The sequence below is a fragment of the Salmo salar genome, chromosome 26, assembly GCF_965601325.2.
Source record: "Salmo salar chromosome 26, fSalSal1, whole genome shotgun sequence".
NCBI lineage: Eukaryota > Metazoa > Chordata > Actinopteri > Salmoniformes > Salmonidae > Salmo > Salmo salar.
Window position 1 is genome coordinate 6,535,298 of NC_138316.1, and position 15,747 is coordinate 6,551,044.

Here is a 15,747-nt window from a genome sequence, read left to right on the forward strand (position 1 = left end):
ACAAATTACTGAGTAAAGGTTCTGAATACTTATGTAAATGTAATATCAGTTTTTTTTTAATATAAATTAGCAAAAATGTATAAAAACCCGTTTTTGCTTTGTCATTATGGGGTATTGTGTGTAGATTGATGAGGGCAAAAAAAAACAAAACGATTTAATCCATTTTAGAATAAGGTTGGAGCGTGACAAAATTTGGAAAAAGTCAAGGGGTCTGAATACTTTTCCGAATGCTCTGTATAGGGGAATAGGATGCCACTTGGGACAAAGGCCATCTCTCTTTCTACGACATCAGTACCTTTGCCCTTTCCAGTCTTTATAGACTCTCCAAATTGTCTTCTGTATTGACTATTGGGTGTTGATTTTTGTGGGATACACATTTTTGGGAGGGTGGTGGGAAATGGAAAATAAATTTTAACGTTAAAACAATAAGAAAAATGTATAATATTCCATGTGAACTCAATGTAGCTGCCCTGCTGCAAGAAATGGTTTGAGTGTCATGGTGCGTCCCTTCCAGGAGGTTAAGCATTGCTCCTGTACTACAATTACTGTACCTCAAATCCACCCAATTTAATTTCTCAAAGTATTGCCATACAGGACTTCCTTCATATTGTCGCTTGCCTTTCCCTGCCTGTTAACAAAGATGAGAGTCGACCTCCTTTCACAATTGATCCCTCGTCTTCTTGCACGTCAAGATTAGATTCCACTAGGAAGATTCTGTATTTTTGTAATGGAGGAGACTGATTAGTGGCCATACTTCCGAGAACACAAACACTTGCATCTTTCATAGCGAACTAGCGAGGGAGGGAGAGCGGGGAGGGCCACAGTATAGGCAGGTTGGCCACCAGGCAGACAGAACCGTGCACTAGGCCTATCTATCGGTAAACAAAAACTGTATCTCGCAACGGAATGCTGTATGTAGAGAGAGAAAGAGAGATAATCCCACCACCATTGATGTGAACCTGGCTTGCAGTCAAATGGCACTTTTTTCTAGCCATACCATTCTATTCCTTTTTCTATGCTCTGAGCTGATAGAGGAAAGGGAGGACTAATACATTTCCTTCCGCTTCCACTCTCTGTCTGCGTGCCAAACGTCACCCTAATTCCTTACAAAAGATTTACAATCTCAGACTTTCGCTAATATGTCTCCCCAAAAAGCTTGTCACAGCCACGAGGCCTTTTATTTGCTTTATTTCTCCAATATGCCAATACTTAGATGTTTTCTTTTTGGGGTATGCGTTCCCCAATGGGGTACTAAAGACACACACCTCAAACATTTCATTGATGTTTTGTCTGACCATTCTGTGAGACATTTAACTTGTGATTTTGTTTGTAATGCCACATCCATAACGCTGTAATTACCCACCTACACAACATATTTCCAGGTGAGTTGGTCTGTTTTGAGGGTGTTTAGTATGCAGGGCAGTGCCCATTCCACCAGTTGTGAGTAATGACAGAGGCAGGTGTGTGAGTGTGTAGAACATTTCAGCAGTAGTGAGTGTTGTGATAATAGTGAGCTATGTGTGTGCACGTGTTAGTTTGTGTGGGGGGGGGGGGGGGGGGGGGGGGGGGGGGGCATTCCAGCAGTAGTGAGTGATCACAGCCTAACTTGGGGATCTCAACACTCTGTTAACTGATGCCTAAGGAGAACGGGTAAGTCAGCTAGCGCCAAATACAGAAAGCATTGAGCTAATTTACCTTAGGGCTGGAAGGCATTTGTGGGTGTCTGCTTGTTTGAAGAATGAAATGTGCATGCATGAGGCCAGCAGGGCGTGTGTGTGTATCCAGAGCGTTGATGGATAGAGAAGCACTACCGGAGCACTGTGGATTGTACCAAACTGGTTTACTCTTCAATAAGAATAAATTAAGAAAAAATATAACAGTCACTACAAATCTCTTTCTCACTCACTCACCCACCCACTCACACACAGTGTGCATATGGCAGCGGCTGCTGTTATGAGTTGGGCCAGACTGTCAGCAGATGCTAGTCGACCTTTCTACACACTCTGCAGCGTTTGAACCCATTTCAACACTGCAGAGTCTTAACCCATTTTAACACTGAGGTGTCTCAAGACTAGGGATGGGTACCGTTAAGATTTTAATGGTATTACTACTCTTACTGATACTGCTTATCGATCCGGTACTTAAACGGTATTCTTATCGGTTCTTGTTGTTATTTTTTACAAAAAAAACAACTAATCAAATTAAGAACAGAATTAACATTGCTTTATTTTCTGAAATGTAAAATAAATTCAATAAACAATTATTTACAGCAAAAGAAACAGCAATGTTTTGAACAAATCACTATTATAGACTCTAATGTTGTGATGATGGAAATGTAAAACAAATTAAATTATCTATATTTTCCTGCAAAAGAAAATACAGTGGTATAAATCAACACGGGTGGGGCATGCAGGTAGGCCGCAAAAGTTCTTAGCAGTTCTTCTGGAGAAAGATCAGGAGGAGGCTTGAGCACAAAAGGTAGCTTGTTGCAATGTTTGTGAGGAGGGGCGGAGTAGGTCTCTTCTCCCACATCACAGGATCTTCAGCCATGGGGATGGGAGTCAGGCCTTTGTAGAGCTCGACATCTAGGTCAACACGCTCGCCAAGGGTGAGGGACGAGGTGTCCTGTTGGATAGTCAACCTCAACTCCCTGTCCTCCTCTGAGAACAGCTCCTCCAAGGCACGCCTTGTTTTGGTACAATGGAGGGACTGTCTCCTCCATTTCCTCTCCTTCAGACTCCTCCTCCTGTTGCAGGTGCTCTGTGTCTGTCTGCTCCGGCTCCTTTGACAGCCCTGGTGTTGCTCCTGTCACATTGGCCTCAACAGTTGCCTTCCTCAGCCCGTCCCAGGTGGCGTCACTCACCGGCCTCCCTTTAAATCTGGCGTCCATTGCTGTGGCCTCATGCAGGAAGGCTTGAATGTCCTCATCCTGATAGTGCTCAGAGAGGTTCTCCCACACCTTCTCTTTGATGGTTGCCACAAACATTGTATCTTCATGCTTCACAGTGAAGTGCTCTTCCAGTTTTTAGAGGATGGGTATGATCTGTCCACAGGTGGCATTCTTTTCATGTGACACACACAGTGTGGATGTATAGAGGATTCTCATGAGCTGGACAAACTCCTCAGCCTAATGGAAGTCCTCGTCCTTCAGACGGTCCAGGTAGTCCTTGGTCATTGCTTTTCACAGTCATGGGTCCAAGGCTGCTGCTTGGATCGATGGAAACTGCTCCATGAATCTCTCTATCATTACATAGAGTGAGTTCCATCTGGTTTTGACATCAAGGATGAATGAGTGTTGCGGAAGGCCTGAAACAACAAAAAACAACATACAATTAATTACCGCACACTTGAATATTGAATGTGGGAATTTCAAAATAATACTTTAATAGATTGAACTGGCTTCTTACCAAGGAGCTGCTGCTTTTCCTCCAAGACTGTTTTGGACATCAAGGATCTCTTGAACCGCACGACCACTGCTCTGATTCGGGCTGCCCATTAATCAATGGAAGTAATTTTGTAGATTTTCTGCGCTGCCAGATTCAATGTGTGCGCAAAGCATCCTATTTTTAGGATGTGTAGCCTCTTGATGGCAACATCCATATCGCCAGCATTATCAACAGTCACAGGTACAATCTTGCTCGGCTCTATCTCAAACTCTTCCAGAATGTCTGACATCTCCTCTGCCACTACTTTGCCAGTTTGCGATTTGTACACTGCCCTGGTGTGGAGGACCTTCTGTTTTACACTGCCCTGGCTTGTGTAGTGCACTGTAACAGTGAGATAGTGGTCCTGACAGAGGCTGGTCCACCTGTCTGATGTGATGGCTAACTTTGGCACGTCCTTCAGCTCAGTGATCACATTGGCCTTTTCTACACCATACCAGGTAGGAATTAATGTGTCACTGAGGTAACTCCTGGAGGGAGGGGTATATTTGGGGTTGAGTGCCTTGCTCATCTCCCTACAGTAAAACAATATATTCCATGTGTTGAATTATTGTATTGTTGTGTATTGTATTGTGGAGTGATGGGACTAACATACAACCCTTCTATACTACTATATCCTAAAAAGTAATACAACTCAACAGACTGTTACCTAAAGCCCTTGGACTCCAATGTTGCAAAGGGGTGTAGGCATTTCACTAGGTGGCACTCATTCACCCTCTCCTTAGTCATCCTGGCTTGGACCAGCGGCATTAGAGGGAGGAGTGGGTTGGTTCATTGTAGCTGCAACTTTAACAAAAAAAGTTTCAAAATCTTTAAAATGGGTGATTGAATTTATGAACGCACCCATAGCTAAACAATCAGCTGGCTAATGGTTACTTTTGATCATGAACCCATGTTCGCATAATTGAGTTAACTCCGTGTGTGGGCTCTAGGCTGCTAGCATACATACCTAACGTAGATCGGGCAACGAGAGATTAACTACGAGCCTGGCAGTCGAAAACTGTGCATTTCTCTGCCTGTACATGATCACTTTCAATTGATGTTTGGACAGATTGCTCGTGTTTCCGCTCTTACAAGCAAAAGTCTTGTTGCACTTGTCTGCATCGACTCTGGTGAAGTGTAACCATACTTTTGAACGTTTAGTTCTCTCCGCCATCGTCACTAATTAAGAGCAGGGTCTTTCTTGTGTGTGTGTGTGTGCGCTGTAGCGTGTGAGAGAGACCTCTCTTCTGGATTGGGCATAGCGAAAATGCATCATAAACGAATGTCTTAATCGTATTGCAAATTAGAAACGGTTGGTGAGAAAATGTGCAAGATAATGTTCATGTAGCAATAATAAATAGGAAATGTATTTTCTTAATTTCTCCAGTACTGAATGCAGACCCGATAATGTCGGAGCTTATCGATACTTCGGTCTTTCATAATTTAGCCCCGGGGCCCGTTTAATGCCGGATTTCTGTACCCATCCCTACTCAAGACATTTCAACACCATGCAGTGTCTTAACCATTTACAATCATGGGAATTGGCCGTGAGAGAACACATTTTAACGCACTGCAGTATCATAACACTTTTTAACACTACAGTGTCTCAACACATTTGGCCATTTCTGGCAATGATTTAATGTGTCTGCTTTTATACCGGCAAACGGACACACTGCTGCTTCGTACCGTCATAACACATTTCAACACTGCAGTGTCTCAACACATTCGAAAGCAGGACTGGCACTTAACTGACGGACGCAATGCGAACGTTGCGTTAATGTTACAGGAGCGTCAGTGGGATGACAGTCATCGTGGCTGTGGATCTGGCCAGGGCTGAGTGGTGCTTTACTTGGGGACAGTGGATGTCCAGTCCCCATAGAGACCATTCATTACACTAGCCTCCTATCTGATGGTAGTGGGGGAAGACTGGACAGCACGGAGCTACGGTCTCATCCATCCCAACATCACTGGACACATCCCTGATTCCCATTACGATAACGCACACAGGCCATCACATACAACACACACACCATCGTTCACGAAGTATAGTACTATACATACACACGTTCTCGAAGTACTGTATACACACACACACACACACACACCATCGTTCAAAAAATACTGTACATACTCACAACATTGTTCACAATGTAACGTAATGTACGTGTGCACACACACCATAATTCACATCATACACTTACATTCACTGCACACACACAGCTTCATACATATCACATCAGTAACAGCATCACTTCATAAAATTATATTTGAATTGGCTTAGTTATAAAATGTTTTGCTTTATATGTTCTGTTCAGTTATAAACGTTCTGTGTATTAGTACGCGCTTGCTTGAGGTAAGCTATGTCGTAACTTGACTAACATTAATCTGAAGACTTATTTATCTAATTAACTAACTATGTTTAATTGTTCCCCGATTAAATTAATCATGTAACAATTAACTCACTAGGATCTGGGGCACCACGAGAGGAGTTCTTTAAAGAGTTACCATCTCCAGAACGAAACTCAAAAAGGTCTTTACCTATCGCATCTATAAACAGTCAACTTATTTGTTAAAGAAGAGATGGACAGGGAGAAAGAGGAGGGGGACAGAGACACTAAACATTGGTACATTCAGAAACTACTCTCACTTACAGTAATCATATACTTTGCACACAAACCGCCTCCCACTTTGAGTAACAAATCATGAATGTATTTACGTGAAATGCCTGGGTTCACCGGGGATCTCTCGGTGGACAGGGTAGCCTTGGAAAGGGGGTTGGGCCTTTTCGCGGCATGCTTGTGCTCTGATTGTCCAAAATGGTTCCAACAAGTATTCTACTGTTGTCTTCCTTTGTAGTTGCCCGGTATCCGGTGAATTGCCGTGTTGTCCTGAACAGAACTACAGAGTTGGGTTTTCCTTACATTCGCTCTTGAAGATGCTTCTTTGAAGATAGGCTAGCCAGCCGTGGCGATGGTTCCCCAGTGGGGTGATGAGAGTAGCATAATACGATGGTTTGAGCAGAGTAACAGAATGGTCCTACTTAAACTCACTTTTGAATATACTTTACTTAGGACAGCTAATCAACCTTACAAGTCATTTTCGGGAGGTGAATTTATCGTCTCCACCTCGTGTTGAGATTCAAAGTTCAAACCACTTTAAAGGTGCAGCTGCAGCTTCACGTCTTTCTGGTCTGATGTGTTTTTTTCTTAACCCATAATTTATACAGTTTGCTCAAAAGGGCCAGTTCCGGCAGGCTGGCACACTCCCTGACCTTACTCCGGGTGGTAGCTACTCACTGTGCAAAGTTATAAAAACAATGATCTCTTATTGCTTCTCAAATCACATCTCTCTTAACAAAAACACTAACATCATTGTTCATATTACATGCACAACGCAGAGTATGAAAACATCATACATGTAGTGGGTATACTTTCCAAGTTACAGTATTTCCATTTGAACGGCATTTTAAAATAATGACCAAAGTGACATTAGTGTTCTATAGATCGCGTCGCACCTTCCCCATGTTCTATGTTAGAAATATTGTTCCAGTATTCGCTTTTGAAAGTGTTAGAGTTTTAGCGGGAAAAAGTCTGTTGAATCAAAGTACATTCCTTTGGTGAATCTTGAGAGTGCAGACCTGAATCTTCTCCCTTGATTTACAACAGGGCGTGAGTTGTTAACCCCCCCTAGTTCTTTCCTCCCCCCCCCCCCCCCCCCTCTAGAGTGAGGGGATCTGATTGTTATTTATTGCAAACCTGATCTATTTGGATTCTCGTGGACAGTCATGACAGCTATCAGATAAAGTTTTACATGGTGTTTTTGATGACTGACTGATTAGTTTTGATCTCACTCTGTCTCTCTATAGGTGACAGATAGCTAGCGCTGTACACCCTGACTACATCAGCACCACTGACAGATTACCTGGCTCTCAGTATGATGTTCGAGGAAGATCGGCGCGTAAAAAAAATAACATCACAGGTGACAGCTGGGTGTGCGTGCGGTGCACCCACAATAGACATGTCCATACACGCACAAAGATGCAGGCCTGTGTGCGCACACACACACACACACACACACACACACACACACACACACACACACACACACACACACACGTATGTCCCCACACGCACACACATTCAGGAAACCAGTGCTGTATGGCAAACTGACCTGCTTGTACAGGGATGGGATTTTCTAGCAGGAATACTGTCTGCTTCCAATGCGTCTTGGTGACCTGTGGCCCCGTGGAGAACATCACCTGTGATTCAGAAGCAGAACATGTTATTTAGTCTTGGGCAACAGCAATCAACTTGAACTTACAACAGTGAGGAATAAGGATAACAAGTCATTCCATTGTGACACTTCTATTTCTGTGGCTCATCTAATAATTCCACAACTGTAGCAGAACATTAACCGGTCCCACACTCTTAAACCTACTAAACCCATCTTATAAATCTGTACTTCTATCCTACTCATAGACTTCTAAAGACTAGATGTATTTCATTCACACATTTAAAACCTTAGTTCCCATTACACGTGGTGTAGCATTACATCTCAGCAGTTATGCTCACATTGTAGGTAAAATAGGACGTGCAATTAAAAGACTTGTCGGCACGTCCCTCATGGAGCTTGGCATTGGCTGTTCCGAGTGGCCAGCTCCGGTGGGTGCTTACATCAGCAATCAGGAAACGCCCCAGTGTCGATTGCCTCCCAAGGATGTGGGGAACGCCAAATCGTGAATGTAATTGGGTGGCTGTTAAAAACGGAAGGGCCGCCGCATGCTGCTTACCTTGTTGCCGCAGTCTCTGTCGAAGAAAATGTCAAAGTAGCCCACGATGGCCTGGAAATGAAATATGAGAGGGTTGTTAGAATGTGATATTACAACACCACTGGGGCTGGACTTGTTTGGATAACCTGGGGCCTGTCTCAAATGGCACCCTATTCCCTACATAGGCCTCATAGGTCAAAAGTATTGCACTAAGTTCCCTGGTCAAAAGTAGTGCACTATGTGGGTAATTCTACAGAAGTGGTTAAAATTGTTTGAAATCAAATATGTCTCCTAGCTTAGGACATTTATTTACATCATGATATATTCTAATTCATTTTAAGACAATAACAAGCATATTGTTAAATTAAGATATTACAAAATCATTGTTCAGATACCCATTCGTATTGAGAGTCAAAAATGTATTTTTGAAAATAAAACAATATTTTTTAGTAATTTTATAGCACTATTATTTCAATAGAAAATCTTGAACTAGTTAGTCGTTTTTGTAAAATGTTTTGTTTCTCTGAAAAGTATTGTCCCCACTTTGGATGTTATTAGCAAAATACACATTAAAAGACTGAAGAATGAATGCGCCTTAAGCCACACACCTCAAATCAAATCAACTTTTATTGGTCACATACACATGTTTAGCAGATGTTATTGCGGGTGTAGCGAAATGCTTGTTTCGATACAATTATAACCAGGAATTGGGATGCACCCCTTTCCATCATGGCCATATAGTGAGTGGTCTGTCTCCCAACACTGAAGAAAATGAGTGAAAAAGTTAGTAAATCTTTATGTATGGTTTTGGGACTACAATATATATTTTTGAGGATGTAAAACTGTCCAAAGGTAGAGCTAGCTAGCCATATGCTAGCTATGGGGATACATTAATGTCCAAAATAAGTCTAAATTGTCAAAACCAAAACGGTCACAACCATGTTTTTTAGCTTCATTCCGGTTATTAACATTATTGTTTTGTTTATTGATTCTTGATTGTTAATCCACTGAATTTCTTTAAATTTATTGAAGAAAAAAACCAGTCTTTTACTTTTCCCTGGAAGTGAGAGTAATGCACAGCATTGGACAAAACCTCTCTTTTGGCCTCAAATGGAAAATGCTATACAGTGGACAAGGTCCTGACCTTAATCCCTCCCCCCACAAAGGTTACACAGCTACACAGTGTACGACAGAGTGCGCGAGAAGCTTGGTCTGTGAATACAGGGAAATGTGGCCATGGGTCACAGCCTGATGGTAAAATGCTGAAAAGACTCTCACACAGACTCAAACAACAAGATACAACAGACACGTTCTAATTGTTCTCATCACTTGGTTTTCAGTTGTTCTTACAGCCATATGAAACTGTCTCCACTAGAAATTATTTTAAGGACTTTTAAAAATTGTTTTGTCACATCGCTGATTATACTAAGTCATCCTTTGTGTTATGACTTGCAGAAAATTGCACTGATTCAATGTTGAAACTTACAAGACACGCAGTCTTCTGTTTATTCACTTCAATGCTAACAATTGGACATTGGTTTGTCCTTCCTAATAAATGGAAGTTAGAGTTGAGAACAATTCTCATGTATTTTACTGATTGTGATAACAATATATATGTCAATCACGTGTCCCATTAGATATGGTAAGCAATTAAGTTCAGAATGTATATGCCAGGTCACAACTGAAACAATGTCACTACCGAAACGCATGTTATTTTGCCAAAATAAAGAGGAAAAGTGAGAATTTAAACATCTTGCAACATAATGAATTAGATGCTTAGGTAATTCCATCAATCAATATGTTTCAGATTCATACAAAGAACATGTTAAGGCCTCCCGAGTGGTGCAGCAATCTAAGCCACTGCATCGCAGTGCTTCTGGCGTCACTACAGACCCGGGTTTGATCCCGGGCTGTGTCATGATCGGGAGACCCATGAGGCGGCGCACAATTGGCCCAGCGTCGTCCGGGTTAGGGGAGGGTTTGGCCAGCCGGGATGTCCTTGTCCCATCGCGCTCTAGCGAATCCTTGTGGCGGGCCGGGCGCCGGCAAGCTGACCCCGGTCGCCAGGTGTACAGTGTTTCCTCACATTGCTTGCTTAACCCGGAAACCAGCCGCACCAGTGTGTCAAGAAGCAGCGCGGCTTGGCAGGGTCGTGTTTCAGAGGATGCATGGCTCTCGACCTTCGCCTCTCCCGAGTCCGTACAGGAGTTGCAGTGATGGGACAAGACAGTAACTACTAAAAACAGAACATTTTACAGAGAACAATAGATTACATTTTTTCTAAATGATATGTTAAGGTTTTGAAAATCAGGTTAAAAGCATTGAGGCAACACAGTGAGGCAGCCACTAATGAGGGTTACATCAAAGATGAAAGGGGAAACACAGATAGGCCACATAGGGTAAAAATCTGAAGCATCTGGTGCGGGCTTCCACCCACCGCAACATGAAACTGGACTGACATTCTGCAGATTTTCTGCAGATATGAAACATCCAATCTCAATACAGTTTTCTGTTGCCAAAACTAAAATGTTACGAACAGTTTTGTAGACTGCGTTGTTTGAAGAACTGCAAGAGAAAATTTGAGTTCTTGCACATGCACATTTCAGAGAGTAGGCATTCCCCAACAGAAATATGCAAATATATGCTAAAACATGCCAACAGGACCTCACTAGCTCATGCTTGGCTCTGCCCACCTCCTTGCTTGTTCTGCCCATTGTGCTTCATTGGCTCCCATTGTAAACAACCCTGCTGTCCTATTTTAGGTTAGTTATCATAATCTTTGGTTGCATGTTGTGGAACTCAAGCACAATAGGCTGTGTATGTTAGTTAGATCAGTGTATGAGGAAGCAACCAATGAATTGGACTGTTGTTCTATTTTCAATTGATTTCAACAAATTAGTTTCATGGCCAGTGTAGACATTTTTTCCTCAGTAACGTCACACACACTGGACAAGCATGGGTAGTGAGTTGTAAACACAATGTACACTACCGGTCAAAAGTTTTAGAACACCTACTCATTCAAGGGTTTTTCTTTATTTTTACTATTTTATACATTGTAGAATAATAGTGAAGACGTCAAAACTATGAAATAACACGGACTCGTAGTAATATTTTACATTTTGTTAACTTAACCTTTATTTAACTAGGCAAGTATGTTAAGGACAAATTAGTATTTACAATGACGGCCTACCCCAGCCTAACCGGACAACGCTGGGCCAATTGTGCACCACCCTATAGGACTCCCAATCACATCCGGATGTGATACAGCCTGTATTCGAACCAGGGACTGTAGTGACGCCTCTTGCACTGAGATTCAGTGCCTTAGACCACTGCGCCACCTGGGAGCAAAAGTGGGCTTAGTGGGATGATCATTTGTTTTCAACAGGACAATGACCCAACACACCTCCAGGCTGTGTATGGGCTATTTTACCAAGAAGGAGAGTGATGGAGTGCTGCATCAGATGACCTGGCCTCCACAATCCCCAACCTCAACCAAATTGAGATGGTTTGGGATGAGTCGGACCGCAGAGTGAAGGAAAAGCAGCCAACAAGTGCTCAGCATGTGGGAACTCCTTCAAGACTGTTGGAAAAGCATTCCAGGTGAAGCTGGTTGAGAGAATGCCAAGAGTGTGCAAAGGGTGGCTACTTTGAAGAATCTCAAATATAACATATATTTAGATTTTTTTTAAACTCTTTTTTGATTACTGGGGCGGCAGGTAGCCTAGTGGTTAGAGCGTTGGGCTAGTAACCGAAAGGTTGCGTGATCTAATCCCCGAGCTGACAAGGTAAAAATCTGTCGTTCTGCCCCTGAACAAGGCAGTTAACCCACTGTTCCCCGGCCGTCATTGTAAATAAGAATTTGTTCTTAACTGACTCGCCTAGTTAAATAAAGGTTAAATAAAAATAAAATAAATAAGCCCAAACCAGATGGGATGGCGTATCACTGTGGTAGCCATGCTGGTTAAGTGTGCCTTGAATTGCCATAATATGGACTAGGTCTTTTACCAAATAAGGCTATTTTCTGTATATCCCCCTACCATGTCACAACACAAATGATTGGCTAAAATGCATTAAGGAAAGAAATTCCACAAATGTACTTTTAACAAGGCACACCTATTAATTGAAATGCATTCCAGTTGACTACCTAATGAAGCTGGTTGAGAGAATGCCAAGAGTGTGCAAAGCTGTCATCAAGGCAAAGGGTGGCTATTTGAAGAATCTCAAATATATTTTGATTTGTTTAACACTTTTTTGGTTACTACATGATTCCATATGTGTTATTTCATATTTTTGACATCTTCACTATTATTCTACAATGTAGAAAATAGTAAAAATAAAGAAAAACTCTTGAATGAGTAGGTGTTATAAAACGTTTGACCGGTAGTGTATATCTACACGTCACAGGATATGGACACCAAGGTAAACCAAAAACATTATTTCTTGAGTGCGTGCTAAACTTTTGGCATCATCCCACAGCTACTGTGTGGACAGTCGTGGCTCGCTGTGGAGGGGTACTGCTCAATAGAACCAAGGGTCCCCTCTCCGCAACCTCCCACCTAAAAACAACATGGAGCCTTACATTTGGCTGAGTCAACACACGGTCCCATGTAGTACATCTCACCTCGTCTCAGAGGCCTGTCGCTTCACAAAATAAATAAATTACTTTTTGGCCGTCCCTGACAATACTGGGCATATTTTGCTGACCGGCTAAAACCAGTGTGTTACACAAAATAAGCAATGTCGGCTTTTTAATGTGGTGGCTACTAGGTCTAATTCGGACACAGCCCGTGTATTGTAAAGTGAGAATCATTTCATGATGAAAATAAACCCTTATGTGTGTGTGTGTTTGTGCATGTCTCATTGTTTGTATTGCTCTTAAAGGGTAGGCCTGTGCGTGTATGTAATGCTGTGGGTATTCTTGAATGGTACGTGTGTACAGTATAGATGTATATTGCACAGCCATTTGTGAATAGATCATAATTTTGTAATTACACTATTTCTATGAATTCATGGTGGGTGTTCATTTCAGGCTCAAATACATGACTGAGCCTTAAGCTATAAACAAACACTTGAGTGAAAAACAATTCACATAACTAAACAAATTGAAATCTCTCTCACACACACACACACACACACACACACACACACACACACACACACACACACACACACACACACACACACACACACACACACACACCACACACACACACACACACACAGAGCCTGGAGGTGACTGTTCTCTTCAGATGTGTGAGGTAAAAATGACCCCCCCAGGCCAGTTTTCCTCGTTTCTCCCCCAACTGAAGGAAGAGAGTCACTATCAATCTCTAGAGCGCACTTGTAGTGGCAATGATGCAGAACTAATAGCTTTTAATCCTGACGCAGCTGACAATTTGGATGCCGGTTCTCGCAGACAAAGAGGACCAGAATCAATGCACGGGGAGAGAAAGAGCGAGCAACGGGAGTGAGATATAGACAGGAAAAGAGCATGGCAGAGAAGGAAAAGAGAGGGAAATAGAGAGACAGTGAGTGTGAAATAGTGAAGGAGTCATGATAGCTTACTTCTGAGTGGGTGGTGGTTGAACTTGGTGGGCCATAAAGCTAAAATATCCCTCAGGTACAGCAATCCTTGAAATGAGCAAGACCTTATCCTTAGTATTTACACCACACATCAGTATTAAAGGTGTGGTTCAACACTCCCCGCTCAGGAATTTCATAGCAAGAGTAAATGTGTGCCCTGAGAAAAGGAGGTTGGACACACACACAAACAAACCGGGGGTCCATACTTCATAATCACTGGGCCGTCATCGACTCCATGTTCCACACACTCAATGCCGCGTACTACAATCAGCCTTTATTGATTCAGACAGGCAGGGGCGGGAACCTAGCACTAGCACTGAGCCAGACTGGGAGAAATGTCCCAAAGTGGGAAAAAGGAGCATGTCAACCCAATGCAATTATGGCTTTTAATGAACGCCACAGGAACGCTCAGTCGCGAGGTAATTGGGAAATTAGGCCTAATTGCTCGTCAGGCAGAGTGGATTCACCTCTCGTTGGTTTTTGAGGTAGAGATCACCCTCGGCTCTCGTCGCCGTTGACAACGCCTCATAAGCGGGATTGATTGTCACCTCTGCGTTGTTTTCAACTTTTTCGACGGGAGAGAGAGGAAGTCCATTAAAACAATCAAAGAAATTAAACTTACAAACATCTTGTTCTATGTTTGGAAATGTCTGGTGAGTTGAGGGTTCATCGTTATAAAGCGTGAGATCACAGGTTGCATTGGCAGCACTGCTCTTACCTGAACCCAAGTCTCTAGAATGCTTAACTTTCATAATCCTGACAAATACACTCTGCCTGAACAAAACAAATCAGCAGACTCGTAATACAGACAACTAAACCTTAAACCTGATAAATACACTGTCTAAAACTACTAATGATGAATTGCTCAACACAAACTACTAAAACTAAACCTAAATCTAATTTTGTTAACAATGACTGCCTTATTCCAGACCATAGATTGGCCTTCATTCAACTGGATAAGAGGACTGTTGAAATTGAGCAGTGAATTAGACTAGGCGGGTTAGTCACAGTGAAGCTCTGGAGCTCCGTAAGAGAGAAACAATCATCTTGACTTTATGATCCATATTGTAAGGGGTGCATACTGGCGGCAGAGAAGTCAGGTGCAATAGAGCAAAAACTGTGTTTACAACGGAGCAGTTTAATAATAAAAACCACCGGAATCAGAACAATCAATGGGTACAAAACCCGTCGCACACCAGATAACCGTGCACATGCACTTTCAATAAACAATTCCGGACAAGGACATGGGGGGAACAGAGGGTTAAATACACAACATGTAATGATGGAATTGGAACCAGGTGTGTGGGAAGACAAGACAAAACAAATGGAAAATGAAAAGTGGAACGTTGATGGCTAAAAGACCGGCGGCGCCGACCGCCGCCTGAACAAGGAGAGGAACCAACTTCGGCGGAAGTCGTGACACATATAAAAAAACACTAGAAGGACTCAACGACCTTCAGCTCTGGAAGGGACTGAAAAATAATTACTTACTCAGAAAATGATTACAAAAAAGATATGATACTGTTTAAATTCTATTAAAAAAACCTACTGTATTTCTGAAAAATGTAATAGCATGTCAGTACAGAAAGTAAAATGGAAGAATGAAAAAGTGAAAAGGAAACGCTTCCAAACTGGGATAAATAGGCTTAATTCCAGCTTAATCAGCTCAAAGCTTCAATACTGTAATGTGAAACACCAAAGACTGAAGCAGAGTACAGGCTTAGTTAACCATGGTGGGTAGCCAAAAATAAGACCCCCACAAGGCTGCTACACACCAATACTACAGCCCACCCACCTCTGCATAGGTTAGGGAGAGAGAGAGGGAGGGAGAAAAATAGAAGGAGAGAGAAAGAGAAGGTGGGAGAGAGGCCAGGAGGGAGTGAGAAAGGGGGACGTTGAATGAGAGACGAGGACTTACGGGGGGAAAAAACACACAAACTGCGAAAACGGGACAAATCAAATGAGCGCTTT

General features: G+C 42.5%; 1 protein-coding gene across 1 annotated transcript in view; it reads right to left on the minus strand.

The window, feature by feature from the left end:
- The window catches only part of prmt3 (protein arginine methyltransferase 3), a 97,306-nt gene that overhangs the window by 19,671 nt on the left and 61,888 nt on the right, over positions 1 to 15,747 (minus strand). Inside the window, 2 exon segments of the mRNA NM_001140336.1 lie at positions 7,596 to 7,683; positions 8,215 to 8,265. Coding sequence (NP_001133808.1) covers positions 7,596 to 7,683; positions 8,215 to 8,265 — 139 coding nt within the window.